The sequence below is a fragment of the Mesoplodon mirus genome (genome assembly GCF_964341445.2).
Source record: "Mesoplodon mirus genome assembly, chromosome: 17".
Lineage (NCBI taxonomy): Eukaryota > Metazoa > Chordata > Mammalia > Artiodactyla > Ziphiidae > Mesoplodon > Mesoplodon mirus.
The window spans coordinates 1,688,159-1,714,374 of NC_138993.1; the positions used below are offsets into that span (position 1 = coordinate 1,688,159).

The 26,216-nt window shown below is 50.2% G+C and overlaps 1 protein-coding gene across 1 annotated transcript; it reads left to right on the forward strand.

Moving 5' to 3' along the window:
• The first annotated feature begins 448 nt into the window (after positions 1-448).
• On the forward strand, positions 449-26,216 carry FGF9 (fibroblast growth factor 9). The gene is made up of 3 exons (XM_082602251.1): positions 449-783; positions 8,768-8,871; positions 25,064-26,216. The coding sequence occupies exons 1-3, from the start codon at positions 507-509 to the stop codon at positions 25,307-25,309; spliced, it is 627 nt and encodes a 208-aa protein (XP_082458377.1). The 5' UTR covers positions 449-506; the 3' UTR covers positions 25,310-26,216.

A 26,216-nucleotide genomic window follows, 5' to 3' on the forward strand; every position in this document is an offset into this window, starting at 1 on the left:
AGGATTCCTGCTGATATCTGCAGAGTCGGTTAGAGTGAAAACGGCGCATGCCTTCCTGGATCCGTAAATTCTGACGTAGCCCGTGCATCTTAAAAACCCCTATAATAACGCCTAGGCATTTAAGTTGCTATGGTCATTCTGATCTCAAACCAAATGGAGAAACTACGGATTTTTTTTCCTTATTACGGTCGGATGGGATGAAGACCTTCCTGCCTGCTGAGAGCCGGGGAATCTATCTGTAGAGATACATAGATACCTTTATCAATATGTCAGTGTGTGAGTATAAAGTGGTGGCTTCTTAGACTATCCGTGGTTTGACCTTGAACCTGTGCCAGTGAAACAGCAGATGACTTTTATTTATCCATTTAATGGATTGAAGAAAAGGACCTTTTTTCTCTCTCTGCAACTGCAGTAAGGGAGGGGAGTTGGATATACCTCGCCTAATAGCTCCTGGGTTGGCACCATCATTATTGTTTATTGCTGTGCTCCGAAAGCCGAGTCTTCTGATGGCTCCCCTAGGTGAAGTTGGGAACTATTTCGGTGTGCAGGATGCGGCACCGTTTGGGAATGTGCCCGTGTTGCCGGCGGACAGCCCGGTTTTGTTAAGTGACCACCTGGGTCAGTCCGAAGCAGGGGGGCTTCCCAGGGGACCTGCAGTCACAGACTTGGATCATTTAAAGGGGATTCTCAGGCGGAGGCAGCTCTACTGCAGGACTGGATTTCACTTAGAAATCTTCCCCAATGGTACTATCCAGGGAACCAGGAAAGACCACAGCCGATTTGGTAGGTACACCATTAACCCTTTACTGTCCGTGCTGGCATGTTCGGATTGTAACTACCGAGAAGGTGGCTGGGCGGGGGATGCGGGAAGGGGTCTCTCCCTCTCTCTGTCTCGGTCTGTCTCTGTCTTGCTAGCTCAAGGGGGGTGGGGGTGGGGGGAGGGAAGCCTCCGGAATTGCAGATCTGCCGCTGGCACTGATGCGGGTCTACATTGAAAGGCTTTTTTTTTTTTTCTTTGTAAAGGAGGGCATGATTTATAAATATAACACAAGCCCCTAGTTCTTTTGCATCAGATACACGGGAAGATCGGGTTTAGGAAGTTTCTTTTGAATGGACTGATTCCACGAGTTTAAAGCTTTAATGATTAACTACTGAGAACTTAAAATGCATTTTCATGAAGGCAGTGGTTAGCATCTTGTGTCAAATGAAGTTTTTGCCCTTTCCCTTTTTTCCTTCAATAAGTATCCTGCTTGAATTTTAAATTAAGCGTGTTGCTTATTCCCACCGTGAGGGTCTGGAACCCTTTAGGCGAAGGTTGCTGATTGTTCTGTTGGGAAGAGGACTAAAGTCGTATTTTAGACTCTGGGCTGCAGGGGCAGAGGCACTGGGGGAAAATGACTTGGGAAGGGCCAGGGCGCTCACCAGGGGCGTTTGTCCTTCCAGCCACGAGTTATTCCCTGTGCTCTCTGTAATTTCCATGGCGTGCAGCCCTGTGTGGCTCTGGTGTGAGTGTGTGCGCCCGTGCAAAAGCTGCGAGCTAATTTTAAAGGGCATTCCGAGGATTTCATTTCCCGAGGAGGGTATTTGTGACTCAGCATGGATGGCTGCAGACCCGAGGGCTGGTGACTGCCCCCTTTAGTGAGTGCACACACGTGCCTGCTGGGCCACCCTGAGCCCGACAGCAGCGACTCGGCGAGCACAGTCCCGGGGTGGGGGGAACTGATGGTGGAGGGGCGACTCGGGTTTTTTCCTTACTTGCCAAAAAAAAAAAAAAAAAAAAAGCAAGAAAAAAAAGGAGGGGGGGCATCTGGGCAACCAGACTGTTGGAAAGAGTTAACTTATTGAGTAAACCCGCCTGACAACACTTAAACTAGGTCGTAAAAACAAAGTCCTGTGGTGATTTCTCTTCCTCAAGCTTTAACGCCAGATGTTGAACATGATCTAAACTATCTGTGTAGGTTCGTGGGCCGCAGACGATGCCGGAGGTGAGGACGGTTCGGGCCTGAGACGGGGCTGGTCCCGGATGCACGAGCCCCGGGATTTTCTGCCTCGGCTCACCCCGCACTGAACCTACCGGCGTGAACGGCGGGCTGCCTCCCTTCTCTGCTTTGCAGCTTTCAGTTACGGAAACGTAGCCCCGAGAAGCGGAGGCAGCTCTGGCCGCTGCGGAGCGGGGACGAAACTTTCCTAAAGTGCTCTCTGCGGCCGCTCCCGGGGCTGCTGCAGGACCCGGGGCGGCCGTGGGCGGGGGCGCCGAGCCCAGACGGGTCCCCGGCGCGCCGGCCGGCAGGTGCCACTCGGCGGCCGCCGGCCAACTCCGCGCGGTCCTAGACGCGCTCGGGTTCGGCGTCTTGCCCCCGCCCCGCGCGCCCTCGGCTGCGGGGACCGCTGTGTCCCGGGCGTCCGGCCGGCTGGCGCGCTCCGGCCGCGCTTAGGGGTCGGGCTCCCTTTGCCCAAGTCGCGTCCCTTCGCGCTCGCCGCGTGTGAGCGCTGGTCCAGCGGATCCAGTCGCCGCCCAGGCAGCGGGGCCGCGCGCGGGGTGGGAGCTGCCGGAGGCGCGCGCGGCGGGGGACTCGGTGGCGGGGCCGAGGCCCCTGAGCCCCGTCCCGTCTCGGACCCTTCTCCCTCCTTCGACGCTCACAGCCGGGTCTCGGGAGCGGTGGGCTCGCGGCGCCGGAGGTGGGTCGGGCCGGCCGGCAGGGCGGGAGCCGCGGGGAAGGGAGGGGGACAAAGGGCGGCGCAGGCGGCGGGGGCCGCGTGCCATTGTTACCGCTCCCGAGCGGGGCCCGGCGCCCGTCTCCGCGCCCTGCGTGGCCGGGCCCCGGCCCGGGGAGCCCGCGGCGGGCGCCCGAGTGCGGCCAGCGGCCTGGTGTGCAGTCGAGCCCGGGTCGGGAGCGCCCGGGACCCGCGCAGAGAGGCGGGGAGGCTCCGGTTGGGGCTCCTCCACCCCGCCCCCACCGTGGTTTTTTTTTTTTTTTAAACGCAGTCACCTTTCGTGTAGGACGTTCGCTACACGCAGCCGAGTCATTAGGAATCCGGTGACTCCGCCACGGGGACAGAGAGGGACCAGGGTGGATGGAGGGGACCGGGGAACGGAAAGCGCGGAGCCGAGAGGCGCGCTCTGGGGTCAGCCAGCAAGGACGCTGGCACGGTGGCTGAACAGAGACCGTAAAACAAAAACCCGGCCTTGGCATCCCACCTCCAACTGCGGAGGTGACACGTCCACTCCTTGTCCGCCCGGCGCTGCCGGCGGGCTGGTAGGCGCAGTGCTGGGTGGGAGGCCGGGCAGCGAAAGCCCGGCCCGGGGTGGGGGCCCGGCCCGAGCTCGGGGGTCGGCCGGGAGCTGGCTGCCGGGGGAGGGGCGCGCCCGGCGCTCGCCGCGCCCTCACCCGGGTTTGGATGCGGCTGAGTGGGTGGTGTGCGCAGTGGGGGCGGGGAAGGAGGGCGAGACGGGAGGCTTATTTCAGCTTCCATCCGGTGGCAGGGAGGAGCGCCCCCGGGGTGACAGCAGTGCCGCGGTCTCCCGCTGCGGCAGGTCCCAATATTAGCAACCTCTGCAGCGCCCCGCGGCCGAGCTTCCCACCCTGCCTCCCGGCCCCGCCCGGGGCGCCGGAGGCGGCTGGTGGGCGCTAGGACCCGGGGCGGGGCTGCGGCCGTCGCACCTGGCGCTCCCGCCCCCGTCCCCCCGCCTCACCTTGGGCCCTCCCCCTCCCCCGCGTGCGCCCCCCTCCTCGCCCGCTGCGCTCTGGGGACTTCGAATGCACCCCCGGTTTCTCTTCCGAGTCCATAGGAAAGAGTAGTTGTGGGTAGGGGCGAGGGGGGTTTGCACCCTGATTAAAACAGAAGGTGCCTTTTCTACCTGAAACGGAAAGGCAGGAGGAAGCGTGCGGGGAAAATGACGTGCTACCCCCCGCAGCCGCAGGTGACCGCAGCTGCTGGCAAGCGTGGCGGTGGCACTGCGGCGGCGGTGCGGGTCGTGGGGGGGGACCTTACTGCTGTCCCAGCAGGAGCCGCGCGGTTGACAACTTAGGTGGGACCTAGAGGGAGCTCTTTGTTTTCCTTTCGGGGGTGCTGGCGTGGAGCTGAGGCCCAGCCTGGAGAAAGGGAACCGGGACTCGTATCTCTGGGTGATAGGCCACGGGAGCCAGACGGTTCGTTTCCTTTTTTTTTTTTTCCTCTTTAGAGCACTTGCTAGACGGAAAAAGTGAGCAGAAAATCAATTGAGGAAATGGTAATGTGGAATAATAAAGAAGTGAGCGTCGGGCCTGATCCGTTATTTGACTTGGCACGAGGAGCCTGAGCGGGGTGACCCCGGCCTGGTGCGGAGATGCCTGCGTCCCTGCCGGGCGTCTTCCGGCCCAAGTGCAGCTCTGCCAGGCCACCCGCATCAGTACCAGGGCTCCCGGCTGGGGCGGCCGGGTCCAGGGGTCAGGTGAAGTTGTACCAGAGCGGAGAAACATGATAACAGTATGCTTTAAAAAGAAAGAGGTTCAAAAAAATCTTACTTCCAGGGTTTCGCACTTGAAACAATGCCGTTCTGGGTATCTGGCTCTTCAATATCTCAGTAAGGGAAAGGCTGCCTATTTAAGGAGCAGTTTTCAGGATGGCTTCAGATTCTCGAAAAATCGGTGGGGTTATGGCTCCCATTCAGCTAGTCATTTTCCACATGAACTCTGGGATTTGCTCAAGTTGCTGCAGACTCGGGCTTGCTGGGATTGGGGCTCTGAGCTGATTGATTTGGCAGCCCTGGTTCGGGATTCTCCTGGCCAGCAGGGAGCTCTGTGGGGGGGCGGGGGGCGGGCCGGCTAATCTATTTTCGAAAGCCTCGTGTCAGGCCTCTCTCCACAGTCTGCACACATTCTTGTCCTCTGAAGAATGCAGCTCTGTTAAGTGGTGTTGGGGGCTTTTAGGCTGGAGGGTTGTTTAACACGGGCCAGAGTGGAGCTGCTTGGGCTGGCCCTCCCACTTCCCATGGCCAGCGTGGAGGTGAGGCCCATGCAGCGGGGCTCTTGGGAGCTGGGCCAGCTTTGGGGTCATGGTCCACGTGAACAGAGCTTGGGGGCTGAGCACTACTACCTAGTGAGTCTGGAGCGAGGATGATGCTCTGCTGAGGTCATTTTCCTGAAGTGGTCCCAGGAACTGACCTGGCCTCTTGCGGACCACAGATGACCGTGGGCCCCACCAGACCCCGTCAGGCTTCCTGGGCCCAGTGAGTGCATCCTCACTGGAACTGTTGCCTGCCGTGAAAGGGAATCGCCAGGTGCCACTCGTCACTGACCTCACGCTTCCCAGGCCACTCCATCACTGCCCATTGCTGTGGCCTTTCTGAACTGCCTAAGAGAGTTGGGCCACCCTGGGACACGTGTGAGGGCCACACTTTAATTTCAGGCACAGCCCCGCCCTTCCCTCCCTCCCTTTCCTCCTCCTTCTCTTCCTAGCCCTTTCCTTCATTCCGTTCCTCTCCTGACGATGGTGAAGCATGTCACTGTTTCTATACAGAAGCCTTCTCCTGGGCTTTTCCTGAGCCTCACGTGCACGTGAACAGACACCGGGGGAGCGGCCCCGCTCAGATCAGTGCGGTTGTGATCACTTGCTCGGCAGTGGCTCAGGCCCGGGGAGAGGTTAGCTGACCTGGTTGAGGCTCTAGAGTTCATGGTGGACACGATGGTAGCAGGAATGATAAGGACTGCAGTCTGCGGGGGGCGGGAGCTGATTACCAGGGGGCCAGGTCTTTGTGGCCTCGCAGCTTCGGCCCTCTCTGCACGTGAGGGAACGGCTGTGACTCAGACGTTGTGAGTTCTGCTTGTCCTCGGATCGTGAGGTGGCCTCCTAAAAAGCTGGGCTGCTCTTTCGAGGTCTCTGCTTCTCAAGGAGCTGCAGAGATAGGGGTGCTGGTTTGAGATGATGAAACCTTTTCCACCTGGGGTCCCTAGATGTAGTTCCTTCTCATGTGGAACACCCCTTGGAGGCTTGTCTCGGCCCGACTCCTTTTAGGAAGCCCCTCTGACTCTCCTTGTCCAGCCTTAGTGAGCCGCCCACCCTTGGACACTGAGCGTACCCTGAACACCTGCCTCTCACCGCATTTCCCACATTGTCATTACATTTATCTGGTTATTTGTCCTTCCTCCCACTAGACAGGAAGCTCTTTGAGGGTGTAGGCTAGACCTCGTTCATCTTCATACCCTCAGAAAAGGGCATGGTGCTTGGCTTACAGTACAGTCACTCCTTAGTTTGCTGATTGAATGAGTGAGTGCGTATCTTGCTGATGCCAGAAAGAGATAACAAGATAGATATCTTACGACCTTCATTTCCAAAATGTATGATAATCATTTCGGACCTTAAGTCCTTTTAAAAAAAAACCTATGTGCACGGAGAAAAACGTGTGAATAGTCTGCACACACAGGTGCCCACCTTCCCAAGTTCTGTGTGACGAGGGCACGGTCCCCGGAGCTCACATGCCCCTCACTTCCTCTGCTTCTAGTCCTGCGTGCTGGGCCTGCAGAGTCTCACCTGGGTAACATCTTCCAGTCACTAGTGAGGGAATAACTATATAAAAGTGGTACAGAAATCACGGGTCTGTGAGAAAAGGTAAAAGTGATGGGAAGGTGTACCAATCAGTAAGGACCTAGGCTCTGGAGTCTGATTGCTTGGGGGCAAGTTATCCTTGAACCTAGTGTCCCCACGTGTCATCTGGAGATTAGCATATGGTAATGCCTAGGGCTGTTCTGAGGGCCGAATGACATCAGGCCTCTCACTGGGCACAGACTAGATGCTCGAGGAGTCCGGTTGTTACGATAGTCGCTGTTGATATTATTACTTCTGATGCTCCGCTGACCAGCCAGTTACATGGTTTTGCGAGATCACGTGCACTTATTTTTTCTTAGGTCTGATGGGCAATGTCAGTTAATAGTCTCAGAGCTGCCTCCTGCTTAGGGAAAAGAGAAGGATCATCAGATACCCTCTTAGAAGGTGCAAGTATTGTTTATTTCAGTTTTATGACTTTCAGTTTTATTGACATGGTGTATTAAATTGGTCAGATGCAAAGGGGCCAAATGTTTTCATTTTACAATGAAAATTGGACATTAATGAATTCCTTATACTATTTCAGGATAACTATGACATATTGTGTGTTTTCAGGTAGCTAAGAAGAGATTCACATGTGTGTGACTCCTATAGTAATAAAAGGCTACAATGTAAGTTATTTTTAATCATAAGAGTTAGACGTAGTATAATGAAATAAAATGATTCATCAATAAGGGCGTGCATCTCACAAGAAATGACTCTCATGGAACTACTGCCTTATTTGTCTTTCCATTTGGTTTGTGAGGTAGGGATGGCTGGTAATGAACTTATTTCACATGTATTTTTCACTAGAGAGTCACAGGTTATCAGATCCAGAAGGCAATTAGTAACTTCTCTTTATATTTATTCACACACTACTTCACATTCTGTTAAAATACATAGTTGTGCAGGTCCAGATAGACATTCTGTAAACTGTAAGCTCAAAATATTTGTTGCATTTTGTGCTTATAACAGAATTAAGAATACCTCTTTATAAGAAATCTCTTTCCCTTTGTCCATCACCTTGGAACCTTTGCTTTATTAGATTTATGTAGTTCACATCTTCTTGTGATTGCAACACAGTCTATTTTGTGAGAGTTGCAAAATTAATTGTTTAAAAATACATGTAAGTGCTTTTCTATGAGTCACATGAGACTGACTCTAGCCCAGGGTTACCCTTAGTTTCTTTCTAAACTCTTAAATGTAAGTAAATTTTTTAATATTTGGAGATATTTTTAAAACAACTCAATATTTTGTGTGTGTTAATACGAGGTTTACACGAAGTGTAGCACTTTAAGACAAAATGGAAAAAATGGCTGAGCACGAGTGATATTAGCGTCGTCCCCGTATACCATTGGGTAATCATGTTAGAACAACAATATGGTTATAGAACCTGGAACTGCTGTTGTATGACCACACAATTCTGGGTTTATGCCCAGCTTAGGTATTGTTATTCTTAGGTAAGCAAGGTGAAAGAAGGAAATAAAAGAAGATCGTTATGTTGATTTGATTTTGGGATGTAGTATTCCATGCCTATTTTAAATCAAGAGCATTTTTGGAATCAGCATTTTTTCCCCCAGAATATTGTGTTATCTTAATTGCTTATCTATCTCTTTGGGGCTTAGATAAGCACAGTGAAAATCAATACTTTGTTTAAGCAGAAATATTTGGGATATGTGTGGGCTTTTTAGTTTTCCAGATAGAGCTCAATACAGTTATACAATAGAGAACTGGATAACTTTCGGTGTAAACCAAACAAGTCTTTGGTTGGCATCTCCTATTCTTATTATGAGGGGCATAGACCCTTCTCTGAATAGAACGTTTTTTTTTCCAATCCATGGCCATACACATATACTTAATTTCACATTTTTGAAGTGGAAGTAAGTTTTCTCATACATTATACTCTTTTAAGTTAATTAGAACATGTGCATTGGTTTACTGACATGTCACTTCTCACCATATCTATGTAAATGCTAGCTTTTTTACTTAAAAATATTTTGTTATGTGTCACGTCGATAAGTATTTTTGTCTCGTTACTGTAAGATAAAATTTAGTTGAAAAATCAATTCTTTGGGGCAGTGGTTTTAAGAGAAGACACTTCTCGAGTGAAGGTGCGGCCCTCCTCTTAGATGCTCCCAGGGATGTGGACGCTCCAGGGGAGATACTCTGTGCTCTGACCTGTCTCCCTCTGCTGTTGGTCTCACAGGCATCCTGGAGTTTATCAGTATAGCGGTGGGCCTGGTCAGCATTCGAGGCGTGGACAGTGGACTCTACCTCGGCATGAATGAGAAGGGGGAGCTGTACGGATCAGTAAGTACCTGAGAGACCTTGCCCGCCTTCCTGGCTCACGTTTGCTGGGAACTGCTCTTTCTCGAGCTTATAAATAGAAATGAAACAGTGGTGGGAGGGGGAGTGTAGGTTTCCACTTTTTGAAGAAGACCACTTCATTTTTATTAATAGATATCAGCCCTGGATCTTCACGAGACCAAAGTTTCTAAGCAAATGCTTTATTTATATGCCAAGCCATTTTCATTGTCAAGGAAATAAAAAATTCACAACTGTGAAAAATCCCATCTTCTTGTATTGAATGGGAGTTATTTTTGAAACAAATTGAAATGATCTTCTTCCAAGCTTTGCCAAGCATTGTAATTAAAACTAGAAATAGACCATGCAGTGAGTATAAACCCTTTCTCTGAGCTACATAAAATTTTCATTATGTAGAGAGAGAAGGGAGATGGAAATTTTTGTCAGATATTCTTGTAGGTGAATAAGAATATAAAAATATAATAATTATTTGCGAGTGTTATGAGTTTCTTCCTTCCCCTGTCTTACTTCCCATCTCCACTGGGTCGTAAGCTCCTTGGGTGAGGCAAAGAAGAGCGCTCACTGTAGCCCATCAGGCACGGTTCTAGGTGCCAGGGTTGGGGGGGCAGAAATGAACAAGAGCCCCCCGCTTCTGCTTTGAGAGGAGGGGCAGACTTTGTATCTCTTTACTGCACAGTAGGAACTTGATACATTTTTGCTAAAGGTATGAGTGTGAATACTGGGTTATCAGTTACTGTGTATAACTTGAGTTTTCAACAAAAGCTTTGTAGTGAAGTCAGCCTTTAGTTTCTTGTTGCCATTATTGGTGGTCAAATGGGGATTTAATCCATATTATCTGCAATATGAGAACTTTGGCTAGAATCTACAAAAAGCTGAAAATTAAAAGACGCTCAGGATGGGAGAGGTTCTGGAGTCCTCTGTTGGCAGAAACGAAGGGCATTTTTATGTAGAATCAGGAGAAAGTTTTTCTAGATATCCTCTGTTTTATCCATATACTAGTAAATACACACACACACATACACGCGTGCACGCACACACACACACACACACACACACACACAAGGGTTGGGAATAGTCTCCAACTTTTACTCAGAAACTCCAGGAGACAATAAACGGTATAGTTTGAATATAACACCCACCATTTTTCATGACACAAGGATGGTTTTTCTGCTTTGGTAAAATTTGAATGTAAGATTGATTGATTTTGTTAGACGTTTGTCTTTTAAAAAAGTGCTTCCTCGAGAGAATGGATTATTTTAAAATAGGTTTTTAAGCATAGGAAACACAGTTCTTGGTCTAGATGAAGTTATTTACTTCCTAAATTATCTTCGTCAACGCTTTTAAGTGCAAAGATTCAAGATGTAAGGAAGCTTTTAGATTTTTAAAACATGAAGTGATGTTCTCCTTTGGTCACCCCTCACTTTCTCCTTCACTTTTAGGTCCATAACGTGGATTTAATTAAGTCAGTCACAGTTGGGCTCAGTAGAATGCTTTCTGTGTTGGGTCGCAGTCTGACCTTTTGTGGGTGGGGTGGAAGGGACTGTAGTTTATCACCATGATGTCCAGATTTTTTGAGTGTGGATTTCAACACTGCATCTTAAACTATTTGAAAATTGCATATGGAACGCGTAGTTCATATATGTTACGTTATTTTATAAAACACGCCTTCAGGCAAAGTGTTTTGAAGGCAGCGATGAGTGAGCAGACCGAGGCCATGCTGCTTGTCCTCAGCCCTCGGGCCACGCGGACAGCCGTTGCTCTTCTGCGGACACTTGCGGACTGCTGGGCCGCGCGGTCGGGTCCCCCCTCCCCCCCACCCTGCTGTCCCCCCCCCCCCCCCGCACTGTGCCCGCGGAGGCAGCCTTCTTTCTTTCAGATGCGTGAAGATGCTGCCTTTTCTGCAAAACCTTCCCTACACCCCTAACTCGGACCCTAGTTTCTGGTCAGCATTTCTTGTGTTGTCCTCTGGGCCCCGGGGATGCTTTATGTGTGTTTCCGTCATCACACGAGGAATGTACACTGCCGGTGTGGCCGTGTGGCCGTGTCCCCAGCGTATCGAGGGCCTGGGCTGCAGCTTTCTTTTGAATATCGCGCCCCCGCCCCCCGCCACAGCCCGAGCCCCGCACGTGCTGGGTTGAAGCCGATTGAAGTCGTGGTTCATTCGTGGCTTCACTGGCCCTGGAGGTGCAGCCCTTGAGGCCAGCCTGTCCCTAGGGCCCTGCTGGAGGGAGGGGTCCCTCCCTGCCACCCCCGTGCTGAGCTGGGCTGTAACGCGTCATCTGAATGTCCAGCCCCAGGGGGAGTGGCCGAGTCTGGAGAAGGTGGTGTCTGGGGGAGTGTGGGGACGGGCGTCAGGACATCAGTGGGTGCCCTGCCTGTTCCTCCCATCCGTGAAACCAAGGGCTGGACTTAGGTGGCCTGAACGGTTCCTGCTCTGGATCTCAGGACTCTGCAGGCTTCGCTCCCGAGCCTTGCCTGCCTGGCCCACAGGATGCTCTACGCGCATGATGTCATGCAGCAGTTCCGTCTGTCCCCAGCAGCCGGCCTGGTTTGTCCATGGTCCGTACCTCATGCGGGTGTGCGGAGGCATGGGGGAGACCATCTCCTCCGTGGCCAGGAGTCACTTTCCACCGTGTTTGTGGTTGTCATCATGGCGTGGCAGTGAGAATGGGGGGGACACCCACACATCCCCTTTTCATCCTGATGAGATGGAGAGAAGGAAAGAGAGAAACTGGCAACGATACTGTTATTAAATACGCTGGAAACTGGCCCGAGGAGTTTGCTTGTATGAAGTTGTGTGAAGCTCCGTAAAGTGGAAAAGGTGTGTTTCTAAACATTGGGGAAAACTGGAAAAGACTGATCTCATTGGGAAAGAAGGTAAATAGATTTGGGGAAATAGCCATCACTTTTATAAAGTAAGTGAATGTGTAAATGTAGCAAAAATTAATGTAAAATGTATTTTGGGATTATTTTCTCTTTTCATCTATGTAGATCTTTTGTTTCCAAGTTTACATTAGGATTAGATCTAAAAGGCCAGAGGTGAATGGGGTAATATTTCTTCAGAAAAATATGTGGGATTGTGACATCCTATTAGATTGTAGAAATAGGAAAAACTCTATTGCTGATGTGTATCATTACACGATTTAAGGAAAACCTGAGTTGTTCTCCGTCTGGGATGGAGTTTGATTATTGTATTCATGTGTTCATTCATCCATGCCTCCATTCACTTGCTCATTTGTTCACAAACATTTATACCTACTATGTGCCCAGCATTGTGCTAAGTGCATGACAGTGTAACAAATATCTCAAAATCTGGTAGGAGAAATACAAATAATTCAGTGCAATGTGAAATGCACTGTATTAGAGGAATCACAAGTATCTTGGGAGTCCAGAGAGTGTTTAAATAACTGTTTGGGGAAATTGGATGGTAGCGCTTAATTGGGTCTTGAGGGATGAATAGGAGTCTCAGAAAAGGGAAGGCAGACAAGGAAGGGCACATAATGTTTCAAATGTAAAGATTAGAACATCCTGCGTGGGTGAAATTTAGGGAGGGTATTAGGTCTCTCACATACACACTCATTTGGGTGCACACTTGGGCAGAGGATTAAAGTATTAGAGTATTAGTTTACATTTGTCACTTTCATTCTTATCAAAGAGACTAGAAGTAAGGCTCAGTTACTTTTAGGGTCTTACTCTTAATTATCTGAGTATCATCAAGATACTTCAGTGTGTCAAGAATAATTGACTGTAATAAATATATCTTTAAAAAAGAATGCCTTGAAAAAAATTAATCCGTTTCAAGGAGCCTGCATTTAATGAGAGATATTGACCTTTTCATTAGAAAAAGGTAGCACAATCACTAAAATTGTAATGATACAGGAAAGCAGAGCATGGGATCTGTAAACGTGGTGAAAAGGATGACATGGATTTCTGGTTTGTATCCCTTTTAGCACTTACTGTATTCTGTCCAGAGTTTCCATTCCCTGTTGGTCTTTCCCACTGGATTAAGTTCTTAGGGGCCAGACTCTGTCTTTACAGTCTGTATGTTTCCTGAAGGCCCGCTCTGCGTGAGCAGTTGGCACGTAGGGTTTGTCACCCCAGCTATTCAGCCGGTCATCCCCTCGTGGACAGCGCTACCCAGGTAACTGTCCACCTGACCATCCTGGACCTCCACAGGCAGGACGCTGCTTAACTGTCATGGCTAGAGGGTAGCGGGTGGGGTGACTTGCCCCGGGGCTGGAGCTCGGGGGCCGGTGGGCCAGAGCGAGGACTCAGACCAGCTCTATGGGGCCTGGCCACCGCGCTGACAGATGTGCCTACTGTTGTTCCGTTTCCAGAGACACAGCTGGGCCCGATTTGGTTTATGTGAGTCCATGTAATCGGTAACCAAGGTGTGATGGATTTGGACTGTGTTTCCAGTGCACAGGAACTTTAAAAAGCCCCAAACATTGGGGCAGTTGTCTCTACCGGGTGGACGTGTGTGAGCCAGAGCAGTCCCTTGTGCGGTGTTTCCACGTGTGTGGTGTTTCCACGTGTGTGGTGTTTCCACGTGTGTGGTGTTTCCACGTGTGTGGTGTTTCCACGTGTGTGGTGTTTCCACAGTGGGCGCAGCAGCAGGGGTCCTGAAGGACCACCCGTCCCAGGATGAAGGAGTATGTCTACCTCTGTAGGAGGAAAACGGTGAAGTATCTCAGATCCTCAGAACCCCATTTGCCTTAGATTATTTTTATTATCTTATTTGAATATGTACAAACACGAATCCCTTATGCCTCTTTGGCAACTGCAATTCAAAACGTATTTATATTAAAATTCACACTGGACTATAAGACCAATAGACTCTGAAGCAGCAGGGTGGGTCTGATGTGATGGCTGAGATGCCGCTTCGGTGTCTGGGCTTTGAGCTCAGCACACCTGTGCCCCAGGGCTCCTGGGGGAGGAGGTCCTCCCCCCATGTCTTCTGGTGCGAATTACTGGGAAGCCAGGTGTCACCTGGCCTTCACAGACGTTCCAAGGATGTCGTTTCTCTTCCCAGTAGCCCTGATGGTGAGAGTGGTACTGCTTAGCGCTGAAGGTAACTTTAGACACACGCACATTCTTGGGCTGCAGTACGTGGTTATGTGCGGTCATCTGGAGGGTCTAGAGTGGCCTTAAATTGATCCCTTTACTTTTTCATGAAATGCAGGGTCAGAGAAAATGCTCTTCCAGGAAGCTGGTTGCCCCCAGATTTGGTCCTTTATCCTCCTGGGATCCGTAGGTGCCAGTTGTGAAAACGCCTGGGGCTGGGAGGCCCTGGCAGGGAGGGTCCCTGTTGTTTGCATTAGGTGCTGCGGTGCCCTTGTGAGGGGCTTTGGAACAAGCAGAGTGAATGTATGTGTTACGGAACAGGAAACCGTACCCGCTGGCCTGTCCACACTGGACTTAGCAGTTTGTCGTTGTGCTGTGTCAGTTCAGATGACTTTGATGGTGGACGGTCAGGCGTGTCCTGTACGTCGAGTCTCCAAGGAATGTCATTACTGTAAAGGAAACGAAACGGGTCATTTGTGCAGTAATCTCCTCGATGGCAGGTGTGCTCTGGAAGTGGGCGGTTTTAAATAGATACTTCGGGTGATAGAGCAAGGCCTTCAGTTGCTAGTGTACGTTGCCAGCGTTCAGAGGATCAGGTGGTGACTTTGAATACAGGAGGGCAGTGCCTCAGAAGAGCATCTTCTGCTGTGTGAGCTGATTTCGTTCATAGACTGTCCTTGTTCTAGAGGCGATGGGAATGAGAGTTTAGTGGCTTAGCGACCGAGTCAAGGTAACACAGAGAGTACGTAAGGGCTTACTATTTGAACATAGGTGAATTAGTAAACCTTGCCTGATACATATGCATGAGTGGCCATCCGTTTTTGTGAGTAAAAGATATATATATATATATATATATATATATATATTTTTTTTTTTTTTTTTTGCCAGAAATAACCCCATATTAGAGCAGGATTGTAGTCTCCCCTTCACAGACAGGACTTTGAAACAATTGTTTCTTTCTAGTAGCCTAGTTTCTATTTAGTGGTTCATTTGTTTCCTTAGCATCTATACTCCTGGCTGTTAATTAGTGGAAAATCATCTTTTAAAAAAGTATCTACTTATTTATTTGAGTTTACTTACCTTTACGTTGTTAAGCATGGGAGCTGCCTCCCCTGACGGTCTGAGGTGCGTGGAAAACCTCGCAAGTTAGCGGTGGCTGGAGTCACCCAGCACAGGTCTTTGTGGGCTTTGGGGAGGGCCCGGTTTAATAGTCGAAGCTCACGGGTGGGGCCCAGTAGACCCGTGTGGCCTGAGAGGCAGGCGGGGGATGGTTCCAGGACCTGAGGGGGCTGTGCTCAGTACGCAGGGAGGGTCTTTATTTAGGGTCCGGGGTCTCCGGTCCGCCCCTCCCTGCACCCCGCGCACATCGCGCCTCTTTGCAGAGGGTCGTCTGTCGGGCGTGCAGAGCCAGGCCGCTGCTTGGATGCTGGGGACGCGGGGCTTCCGCTTCTCCTTCCCGCCTCCCGGCACGCTCCCCGCCACACGCGGCTCCCCTCGCTTGCACACTCGTTTGCTTTCGCAAAGCCAGGGGACGTGACTGTGTCCCTGCTCACACGGGCCGGCCCTTCCGTAGGCGTCAGGAGTACAGTTGGCCCTCGTGACTGCAGGCTGCGTGCGCGCACGTTTGTCTGCTGGCCGCAGTTGCCACGTGACCCTGCAGTTGTGTCGCTCGCGGGCCTGCACAGGGAAGCAGAAGCTGCGTCTCGAGGGGGCAGCTCCTGGCTGAGGCCCCGTGAGGGCAGCTCCCACTGAGCAAGCGCCCCTTCTGCCACGGGTCTCACGTTTTTGTGCTTTTGGTGGTGGTTTTGCTGGTTAGAATGCCCCCGGGGCCGAGTGCCCAGATGCTGTCCGGTGTCCCAAGTGCAGGAGGCTGGGCGAGCCTCACGGGGGACGCTCGCACCTCAGAGGAGCCTCCGTTGGCCTGAGTCACTGCCTGCGTCCACGACCAATGAAGCAACACTATTAACTTGAAACACAATCAGGCGTAAAACAACATGTATTGATTTGTTGACAAAAATGTCACGAGCAGAGGCTCACAGGACCCTAACCCTGTGTTTCCCCGGGAGCCGTGGTTCAGGGCCCCGATCCACACACAGTACCCCGCGCAGGTAAGTGCTGCCTTCTCCTGGGGTGACCTTGCAGCTTTGGGGGGCAGTCAGACGTGCACACCAAGGCTTATAATTTGGTGTGATGGCTGTTGTGACAGAGTTGTATACAGAAAGGCCTTGGGGAGCATGGGGGAGGGAGCTTCATCCCTGGCCTCGGAGGAGACGTCAGGATTACTCACAGAGGAGATGGAGAAAAGTAGGCAGGTGGGCTCGGGGAGGGAAAGGCTGGCGTGCAAGCAGCTTCGGGGCTGCAGGCTTTGGAGCCGTGGCTGCCGGGAGGAGCCTGATCCTGCCATGTTTACTGCCCCTCCAGCCCCAGTGGTCCTGGCTCTGCTTCTGTTTCTCTCAGCTGCCGCCAGAGGCCACGACGCTGACATTTGGAGCGTCCTCCACTGTCATCGTCATTGCCATCCGCGGGTGCTGCAGCCTTGCTGCTCCGTGTCCCGGCCCGGGAGACACCCCCTCCCAGGGAAAGCCCCACCCGCTCGCCTCCTGCCCCCTGCCCCCTGCCAGGACTGGCTTGTCCGCTGCGTGTCCGTCGACCTGGGCGCCCCGCAGCATCCTTGCAGGCGGCTGAGAAGAGTGTCTGCCTTCCCAGCACCCCGCCGCCGAGGCTCCCCAAGGACGGAGAGGTTCTGGCTTGGAGTGGAGCCCCACAAAGGGCTCCGTGAATGCTCACAGTCCTGACATAAATGCATCCCCTCCTTCCTCAATCTTTTGTTGTTGTGATTTTCAGAGAGCTCTCTGCTGCAGCCTGCTTTTCCTTTGTGGGGAACCGCCCACGGCTCAGTGCAGTGTTCTGAGCTCGGACCTGCCAAGGTCACGCCAAGGGCACCCTCCCCGGTGTGTGCTGGGCTGGCTGTGCTGTGGCCGGGAGTGGCTTTGTCCGTGTGGCTGCCACACTGCCCTGCACGTGTGCACACGCTTGCTGTCCACTCCCAGACCGAGGCTCCTCTCTACCCTCCCGCCCGCCCTCCCTCTCTTCCATTTTCCTTGTGAATCGCTGTGTGGCAGGTCGTTTTCTCTGGACCCTCTGGGGTGGCTTGTATTCCGTTTCTTTCTCTCCCTGTCTTTTGAGTAGATCTTCAGTTTGCGGTGTTTTGATGGAAGGTTCAAGCCTGTACTTGCATCCTGAAGAGTTTGAACTTGGAGCTGCAGTGAGGAGTAGGTGCAGCGTGGGGTCTGGGACGCTAGCTCCGTGGCTCGTGGGCTGTGCAGCCTTGGGCATCTTCCTCAGACTGGCTGGGCTGGGACTAGGAACCAGGGTAATGGGGACAGTGGAGACGGGGCCCAGGATGCGGCCAGCGCTGTCCTGGCCCCCGGGGCTGTGCAGCTGCTCGTTCGCCTCCTTCAGGGATAAGTGTGGCCCCAGAAGGAGACGCCTGCATGGAGGCGCACGGAAATTGTGCTTCTTGCAAGTCTGAATTCAGAAGTTAAGATTTAGGATACAGTCTGTGAAAGTAAATAAACATTTCCCTTCAGATCAAACTATGGCGCCCCTTGCATTATACTTGAAAATGTTAACCATAAAGCTTCATTTGTTAAGGTTAATTTTATACACCTTCTTCTCAAATGCAGCACATTACTATTTTACCCACTTAATGAAATGAAAAAGTTGGACTGCCTATTAAGGGCTTAGTTCCCATCGTGGTGATGGTGGGCATGATTTCTCATGCCCACATGTTGGTGAAGTCACCAGGCTGTGGCAGCACTGCAGTGGCCACCCCCGGACTCGGCGTTTCAGGGTGAAGGTACTGCTTTGGAAGCGGCCCATGTTGGTGTATGGCTCCAGTGCCTTGGGGGAGCAGGCTGACTGGCCGATGGATGGTATGAGCTCGGATTCGTCCTGGAAGGGGGACATTAGCAGAGGGGCCCCGAGAGAATGGGACAGCCACCCACGTGTGAGGAAGGGACCGCAGCACCCGTCACTTTCCACGAGCGTGGGGCCATTTCTCTAGCGCAAGGCGGGGGCTGGGAGCAAGAGTTTGGTTCCAGAGAGATCTGGGCTGATGTGAGTCTAGCTGGAGCTGGTGGCGGGCAGTAGGGGGGGCCCCGGGGAGTCGAGAGGTGCCAGAGACACGCATGTGCTCGTGAGCCCACTCGGGGTTTCTCTGTGCACCTCGGAGGGGGGTGTGACTGGGTGTCTGAGAAATTCTGGAGCCCTGGTGTTGCTTCTCTTTAACCTTGCCTTTTATCTCCCTTGTGCACACGTCCAACTTTGCCTCCAGCTCTGGGCGCTCTATGACTTTGATAACTTCTTGTTTTCCTCCAGGATTTGGTTTTTCTTCCCAGTAAGTCCTCTTTGGGCAGCTGATGACGTAGGGTTTGTTGGTCAGGCAGACGTTCATTTGTGAGCCATGTTTTTTGAGGCCAACACCGGGGGACATCCTGTCGGTCTCCCAGGGAGGGAAGGAGGGGCCCCTTGTGCCGAAGCTGTGTCTTCTTCCCCGTCCTTTCTTCCCCGAAACAGCAGCCTCCCCGCTTGGCTGCTTCTGGAAGCATTACTTAGCTCTCCGTCTCTGCAGAGGTAATGGAGGCTGAACATTTGGGCGTGTTTCTTCCCCTATTTTCCAGCAACGCTGCAGCTTCTTTTCCATTTCCTGGTCAGTGCGTCCTTCCCGAGTCATTGTGGGTGGCTAGGCCTCCACACTGGATGCTCCAAGGCCGGATCATTCGGCCTTAGACTCAGAGAGACAGTGGACATCCCTGAGTCCAATCCCCTCGCTTCACAGAGAAGGAGCCTGAGGCCCAGGGTGGCTAATCAATCCCATTGTGTGTGTGTCTGTAGGAGGTTGACATTCCTTTACCATAGAAATTCCGTGAATCTTTTAGTTCTTCAGAAATTGCCTTTGCGCTTACTTTACCATTATCTTTGTTAATCTTTCAGTTTGTCTAATTTTATTTCTGCACTCAAGGCCTGAATTCAGCCTGCTTTGTCTACCATAGAAGATCTCTGGTACGTGTTTCTGTTTCGATTCTCCCTCCTGCGGTGCGCCTGCTGATTATCCTGCAGACAAGGTGGTTGGGTTCCAATGTCTCTGCCTCGTGTCCTTAATAATAGGAATTATTTCCTTCATTGCACCTCCCAGCCTTGAAGCTGCCCACTTCTCCTCCATGGTCTGTGCTTCTACTTTCAGGTTTTACAAAGAGTCATATTTAGCTTGAAGTTTTTTCAGCTTTTGCAAATCTGATGTGCATTTTAAGTGGTCACTGAATGACTTACTTCTCTTATCAGATGATCATTTATGATAAGAAATGTTACCTGTGCTCTAGGACCCTAAGAGAAACTTCACAAACTTTTCCTGTAGGGCTCTCGGCAGAAGCACCGAATGTGCATAGTCTACCCATTGGCAGAAGCAAAACTATTTCATAAAGTGAATATTAAACTTCTCCGCTTGAATTCTGTTCAACCTTGGGCAGGATTTTCTTTCCCCTGTGGGGCTCCACCTCTGAACATATATTGCAAGTTTATGAGCTCACTTGATTTGCTAAACAAATGTCCATTTCTAGGGTGGCTCTGCCCTGTGGTCCACGCGGGGGGCTCTGTCCTTGGCTGTGTGGTGGGTACCGCGTGGCTGGTGAGCCCACGCCATAGGAGATGTCCAAGGCCGGATCAGATTCAGACTGGGCCCTACCTTCGAGTCCACAGGTACACCTAAGTACGCAGCTTCTGGAGCGAAGCTGAATTCTGTCTTGTCTTGTCTGGTTTGGTGGGGGAGGAGTGGAGAGAATGTAGGAATTCTTACCTTTTTGTGTATTTGATGAGACAGACGTTGCCCGCCCACTTGCTTCGTTTGTGTACGTTGACCAGACACGACTGATTCAACTGTTCCCACAATTCCAGTGACAGTTTTGATGGCCAAGATCATGGGTGTAAAAGCAGGCCCGTGGGAATGGTAGGGATTTTAAAGAGGTTTTGAAAAATAGGCCTTGAGTGAGGCGTGTTGGGGGCTTAAGGGGGCTGGATCTGAATGGAGCTTCTAATGAAATGAGAAATAGTGCCTTCCTGCCTGTTCTGTGTGTTTGTTGCTTTCTGTTGGGGGACTTCTCCCAGGAGAGAAGCGTTAAAATACCTAGCTTCTTATGAATGATCCTTTCATCATTATATTTAATCACCCCGATGCTTGCAACAATTCCCATTAAGACTTTACTGCTAGATTATGAATGAGGAAGGTACATCTCTACGAGTAATTGTAGTTAAGGGACGTTTAAATACCATGACTGGGGTTGACGGTGGGCAGAGAACAAGCGGTTACATCAAATCAGTAGCTTACAAAAGGTTGGGGAACTCTATCAAGGCGGTTTCTGACCTTGGGATTTATGTGTTGTGAGTTTATGCAGGGAGGTCAAACAGCCCATTGAGTTGAACACAAGCAACCATTTGGATGGTATGGTTAAAGCTACACCATATGTTGATGTGTATAAAGATGGAAATCATGTTTTAAAATAGCAGCATAAGTCTATACATTTTCAATGAGGACTCTTGAATCTCAAATTTTGAAAACTTCTGATTTCAGTTTTTAAATGGGTACAGATAGGAATCAGGCATGGTAACGCCCATGTGGATTACACATTTTCCAATTGTCAAATAGTTAAGACTAGTGTCCATATGAGTTTATGTCGTATAACATTCCTAAACATTCTCTGGGGTATACTATAATTTTCACATTATTATCTCATACTTTGGTTTTAATAGGATTGGTAAAAGTTTTGAAGTTTTAATTTCAGTTTTTCCCACTGCTCAGAATTTGATGATATAAAATGAAAAGGGGTTTCCATAGTTGCTGACATTCACCAGATTTTGTTCCAAAGCATGGGCTTTAGGAGACTTTTGAATTAAATCCACATTCTCCACCCAAGCTGAGTGACATAATCCAGCAGTTCAAAGATAGGTATGCCATAAACAGCTATAGTTAAATAATCCCCTCAAAAATATTAAAACATGGAAATACAATAAAAGAAGAATTGATCACTTTATAGTGGAATACTCTATAAACTGTCTGCATTGGAAACATGTGGCGAGTTTTAAAACATCTGAGTTCTATAATTCTAAAGTGTATAGTTTATTTGAAGGCAGAAACTGTTTCTTCTCCTCTGTGTATATGTAAGAATACAGCTTAATATATTTTTTTGCTGTCCCAATTTGCATTCACTTTCTTATTTTTAATTTAGAGAAATCACTTTGGAGTACAAATATGTAACATAAATATATTCACCTCAACTAAATATTTTATCGCTAAGTACTAAAGTCTAATCATAAAGAGATTAATTCTGTAAATCTTGCTGCTTTGTCTACCTTTGTCTGAAACAAAAATCACACATTAACATAAACCCAAATAGCAAGAAGAAATTATTTGAAAGCATATACATGGTATAGAAAGGTATCAGGGTCTTTAATTTTTATGATCATTTAAATTAAAAAAAAATTTTAAGGTCTGCAGGTTTATCTGAGTGGCGTTATACCCCTTGTGTAGTAATTACAGGAGCTGAACTGGATCAGGGGTTTTGCAAGGTAATGTCTGCACGGCCTCATTTAACTAGTTAACTGAGGTTATCCAACCCTCCCGTGAAGGAGAGGACTGAGCTCGTAACCATCACAAAAGCTGCTGTCTGTAGACGACACTGTTATACGTGGAACAGTTCACTTCGTTTTCCGTGTTGCCTAGAGCGTTATACTGTGTGTGTAGACGATGTTACAACAGCCTCGTAAGGGGAACAGAGCCGCGTTTGCTGAGCAGTGAAAAGGTTAGTTCAGTTTCTTACCTCGTTCAACTTTTTTAAAAAGGTTGTTTTTCTTTTTTCGCAAACTGACAATACCCCCAAAACATGTGAATTGAGGCTCATCTTCAATACTGGACTCATTAGTGTTTCAGTCTTAGCGTGCAGCGTCCTTCCCACTGCAGAATTCTGTGCATACGCTCTGTTTTCTCTCCACCTCCACCCGTTCCTCCCGCAAAATGAATAGTGTTTTTTAAAAAATTGCATTTTGAGGTAAAGAAGAAAGGCAGCACATGTGATTGTCAGAATCAGAGGGGCTGCACCGAGTTCCGGAACGTGGTCCGTGGAGCCCCCCGCCCGGCCCTTCGGAAGGGGCCTCGGAAGTCCCTGGACGGACGGGGTGTCGGGAGGAACCCTCCATTAGTGAGAAGTGGAAGGTGCGGGGTCTGGGGCAGGTGACCTCCCTAGCAGGCCCCCCTTTCCCGGGCATTTTCCAGGGAAAGTTGCAATACCTGTTGGCTGAGGTTGGCTCCAGTTCTGAGAGGTTCTGAATTCATGGTTCTGACGTGCCCCCACGGTGACTGGGGGGTGTGTCCTGGGCCCCGGGTGCCGATCCCCGGCCACGCACCTGTGATGGCCTCGCCTCAGGTGCTGGCACTGACCTTCTCCAGGTGAGGCTGCGGGAGCAGGGGCTGTGGCTCCAAAGCCAGGCCCCTCAGGGTGTGCAGGCCCTGCAGGTGCGACTTGTATACAAAGCAGATAGAAGCTGGGGCAGACCTTGGGGTCCAGAAGGGGGAGAGCCTTATTTATTTATTTTGTTTTTGCGGTACGTGGGCCTCTCCTGTTGTGGCCTCTCCCATTGAGGAGCACAGGCTCCGGACGCGCAGGCTCAGCGGCCATGGCCCACGGGCCCAGCTGCTCCGCGGCATGTGGGATCTTCCCGGACTGGGGCACGAACCCGTGTCCCCTGCATCGGCAGGCGGACTCTCAACCACTGCGCCACCAGGGAAGCCCGAGCCTTATTTTTTAAACCAAGTATCTGTCAGGTAAAGTGATTTCCTGCTGAGAAAAAGAAAGCTTAATTTGAATTCTTTTTTCATCTCCTTGGTAGAACTGAAGGCTCTACAATACCCTACTTCGCTCCACCTTTATTAAGTAGAAAATAAATGAACATCACTTGTTTAGAAAATTTACTTAATCACTACAAACTCAAACCAGACATTTTAAGCCAGGAATAATCTTGTCTGTGGGGAGAATATTTATTGTACAGATGGACGTAAAGTCTGAAATAGCCGTTAAAGTCTTTAACACACTATTTTTATTTTGTCCGCTTTAATGGAGATGAAACAGAAATCAGGTTCAGCCTGGTCTCCCCAGCACAGGGGGTTTCCTCTAGGTTTGCTTGTGGAGGGGGGGGAGGGGCTTCTCTGCTAGCGCCCAGGTGAGGGGGGCTGCAGGTGCCACTCGCCCCCTGCAACGCACATTGTCCCTATAAACCCAGCACCAGCTGTCCAGAGCTTCCCCATCATCCTGTCCTGCTCGATGCTTTTGGTTGCGGTTGTTGCTTTCCCTTGTTTCAGCTCGCTTAGCAGAGACTGGTCCAAGGAGATAAGATTTTGTTACCAACCTGCTCAGGACATTTTGATCACCTAGAGCAGCGGTCCCCAACCTTTTTGGCACCAGGGACCAGTTTCGTGGAAGACAGTTTTTCCACGGATTGGGCGGGGCGGTGGTTCGGGAGGTGATGCGAGCGACGGGGGCGGGATGGGCAGCGGCAGATGAAGCTTCGCTGGTCGCCCACCGCTTGCCTCCTGCTGTGCAGCCAGGTTCCTAACAGGCCGCGGACCAGTACCGGTATCGGTCGGCGGCCGGGGGTTGGGGACCCCTGACCTAGAAGAGCAGCTCCCAGGAGGTGCGGGTCCCCTGTGTTTCCGGGTGGTTGAAGCCTTCCGTGAACGGAGGAGTGATGTGGGGAAGCCAGCTCACGCTGGCCGCTGGTTTTCAGCATCCTCAGCTTGACACGCCTCCCCGGCCCCACCCTCGCTCTCCCGACGCGACCACGGCAGCTGGAGATGATGCCTTGTGCTCGGCTGGCTGTGAATCAGTGCACTAAGTTGTGTCCTCAAGTGTGTAACTGTGCGTGGACATGTATTTGTAGGTTTTCTTATTTACGTAAGGGGCCAGGTGGGCAAGAGCAAGGGGAATGTTTTCAGAAGTCATTTTAGTGTTTCTTTTTTAACACTGCCATCTGGGAAGGTGCTGATCTTAAAGTTTCCGCGTGGTGAGAAGAGCAAGAAGCTGGTCCACCCACCGCCTCACTTCTCCAGGCGCAGCTAGAAGCACCTGTTTGTGCCTCGAATGAGTTCACGGTTTGGGGTGTGATGTGTGCATCGCTTCTGGTCCTTACTGCCCTCGAGACAACGCGGCTGCAGGGGCCCTAGGTTATGGGGTTCCAGGGAACCCAGGCTTTCATAAAGCTCTGGTGGAGGGTGAAGTGTAATACATTTATGAAAATGTGGAACCTTTCTGCTTTTAAACAGGGGGGAGTGTGTGTGGTGGTTCTTCTAAGTTCAAGGAAACAGGAGGGCTAGGATGTTTGTCTTTACTTCTTTGTACCCAGGAAGACCCAGACCTGATAGAAAGCATCGTATCTCAAAATGTGGACCAAAGAGTGGCTGCATCAGAATTCCACAAGGCCTGTTCAGAATGCGTATTTCCAGACTCTCTGGATCAGATTTTTAAAAGGTTGGGGATTGGAAACTTACACTTAAAAAAAGCATCCCAAAGTGATTCTTCTGCACACTGAAGTTTGAAAACCACTCTTCTAGTGTAATGAATAACCTCCACTGCTTCAAAGGGCAGAAAATCTCTGACGTCACTGGTGAGGTTGGTCTGTGTACCGAGGACTTTACGAAAAATACGCTGAAGATGAAGCAGCACTCTGAGACTCTTTCTTCGAAAAGGCCCTCCCCCCAGGATGGTCACCATCCTAACTGCTGTGGTGAAAATGGGAACAGCTCATGGCGTTAGCTGCCTTTGCCTACTGACTCATTCAGATAATTGGCATGTGGAAAAGTTTAACTAGAAAAAATTAGACTCTTTTGTGCTTTAATCATTATGAAAAAAAATTAGGAGGTAGTTAAATTTATAGAGGTAAGCAGTTTTTGCAAAGTGCACTTAAAGTGGGTTAAAATTGGTATTTTGTCACCAGTTATGTTATGTCGCAATTGTTTTCAATACGGAAAGTAGCTAATTTTTGCAAAATATTTGCTTTTGTTTTTTAACAGGAAAAACTAACCCAAGAGTGTGTATTCAGAGAACAGTTTGAAGAAAACTGGTATAACACGTACTCCTCGAATCTGTATAAACACGTGGACACTGGAAGGCGGTTCTATGTCGCGTTAAATAAGGACGGGACCCCCAGAGAAGGAACGAGGACTAAACGGCACCAGAAATTCACACATTTTTTACCCAGACCCGTGGACCCCGACAAAGTACCCGAACTCTATAAGGGTATCCTAAGCCAAAGTTGACAAAGACCGTTTCTTCACTTGAGCCCTTAAAAAAGTAACCACTATAAAGGTTTCATGCGGTGGGTTCTTATTGATTTGCTGTGTCATCACATCAGCTCCACTGTTGCCAAACTTTGTCGCATGCATAGTCTGACAGAGGCGTGGAGGGGACATGCTGATTTTGTTCTCCAGGCTCGTCCTCCCTCGGGACCCCCTGCCCACTGCTGCCGGGTGGGTGGTGAGCAGAGGGCAGGAGGCCGCAGGGTGAGGGGGTGAGTGGGGCTGCAGAGAGGAGGGAGCAGAGAGGACCAGCCGATGCATGTGGGGATAGACGCGCTTTCCCGTCCGGTCTCTTGTCCTTCATCCTCATCAGCAGAGCTGCCACACCTGGACGCATCGGGATCTGGCTGGTGGCCCGAGGGGGGCCCCCGCTGCATTTTCACAGGCAGGAGGGTGCGGTCTGACCGACAAGTCTTTCTCGGTTCATTGTCACGGGTGTCATCCCAGTGAATTTAAAGCAAAGACCTCTTAGTTAAAAAAAAAAAAGAAAAAAAAAAGAAAAAAAGTTAAATTTATTTATAGAAATTCCAAAGGCAACATTTTATTTATTTTATATATTTATTTATTCTATAGAGTTTATTTTTAATGAAATATGTACAGGCCAGATAGGCACTTTGGAAGCTTTAGGCTCTGTAGGCATTAAATGGCAACGTCCACTACAAACCTGTGGCATATTCATGCAGCGAACGTGGCGTGCATGGATGTGAGACACTCAGATGGCCCTAGTGTCCTAAAGGCGACAATCGCTTTTGTGCCCGTGTTATTGTAAACTGATGCATACCGTTTATGACACTGAGTGTCCACTCTTCAGACTGCTTGTTCCATAGCTTATCCCAGAGGATTAAAGATAAACTGGGTCTCAAACTTT

Bases quoted from the DNA above. Each gene is read 5' to 3' on its own strand.
- FGF9 (XM_082602251.1), top strand. From the start codon at position 507: ATGGCTCCCCTAGGTGAAGTTGGGAACTATTTCGGTGTGCAGGATGCG. The intron at 784-8,767 runs GTAGGTACACCA...TTGGTCTCACAG, and splicing joins GAAAGACCACAGCCGATTTG to GCATCCTGGAGTTTATCAGT. The intron at 8,872-25,063 runs GTAAGTACCTGA...GTTTTTTAACAG, and splicing joins AGGGGGAGCTGTACGGATCA to GAAAAACTAACCCAAGAGTG.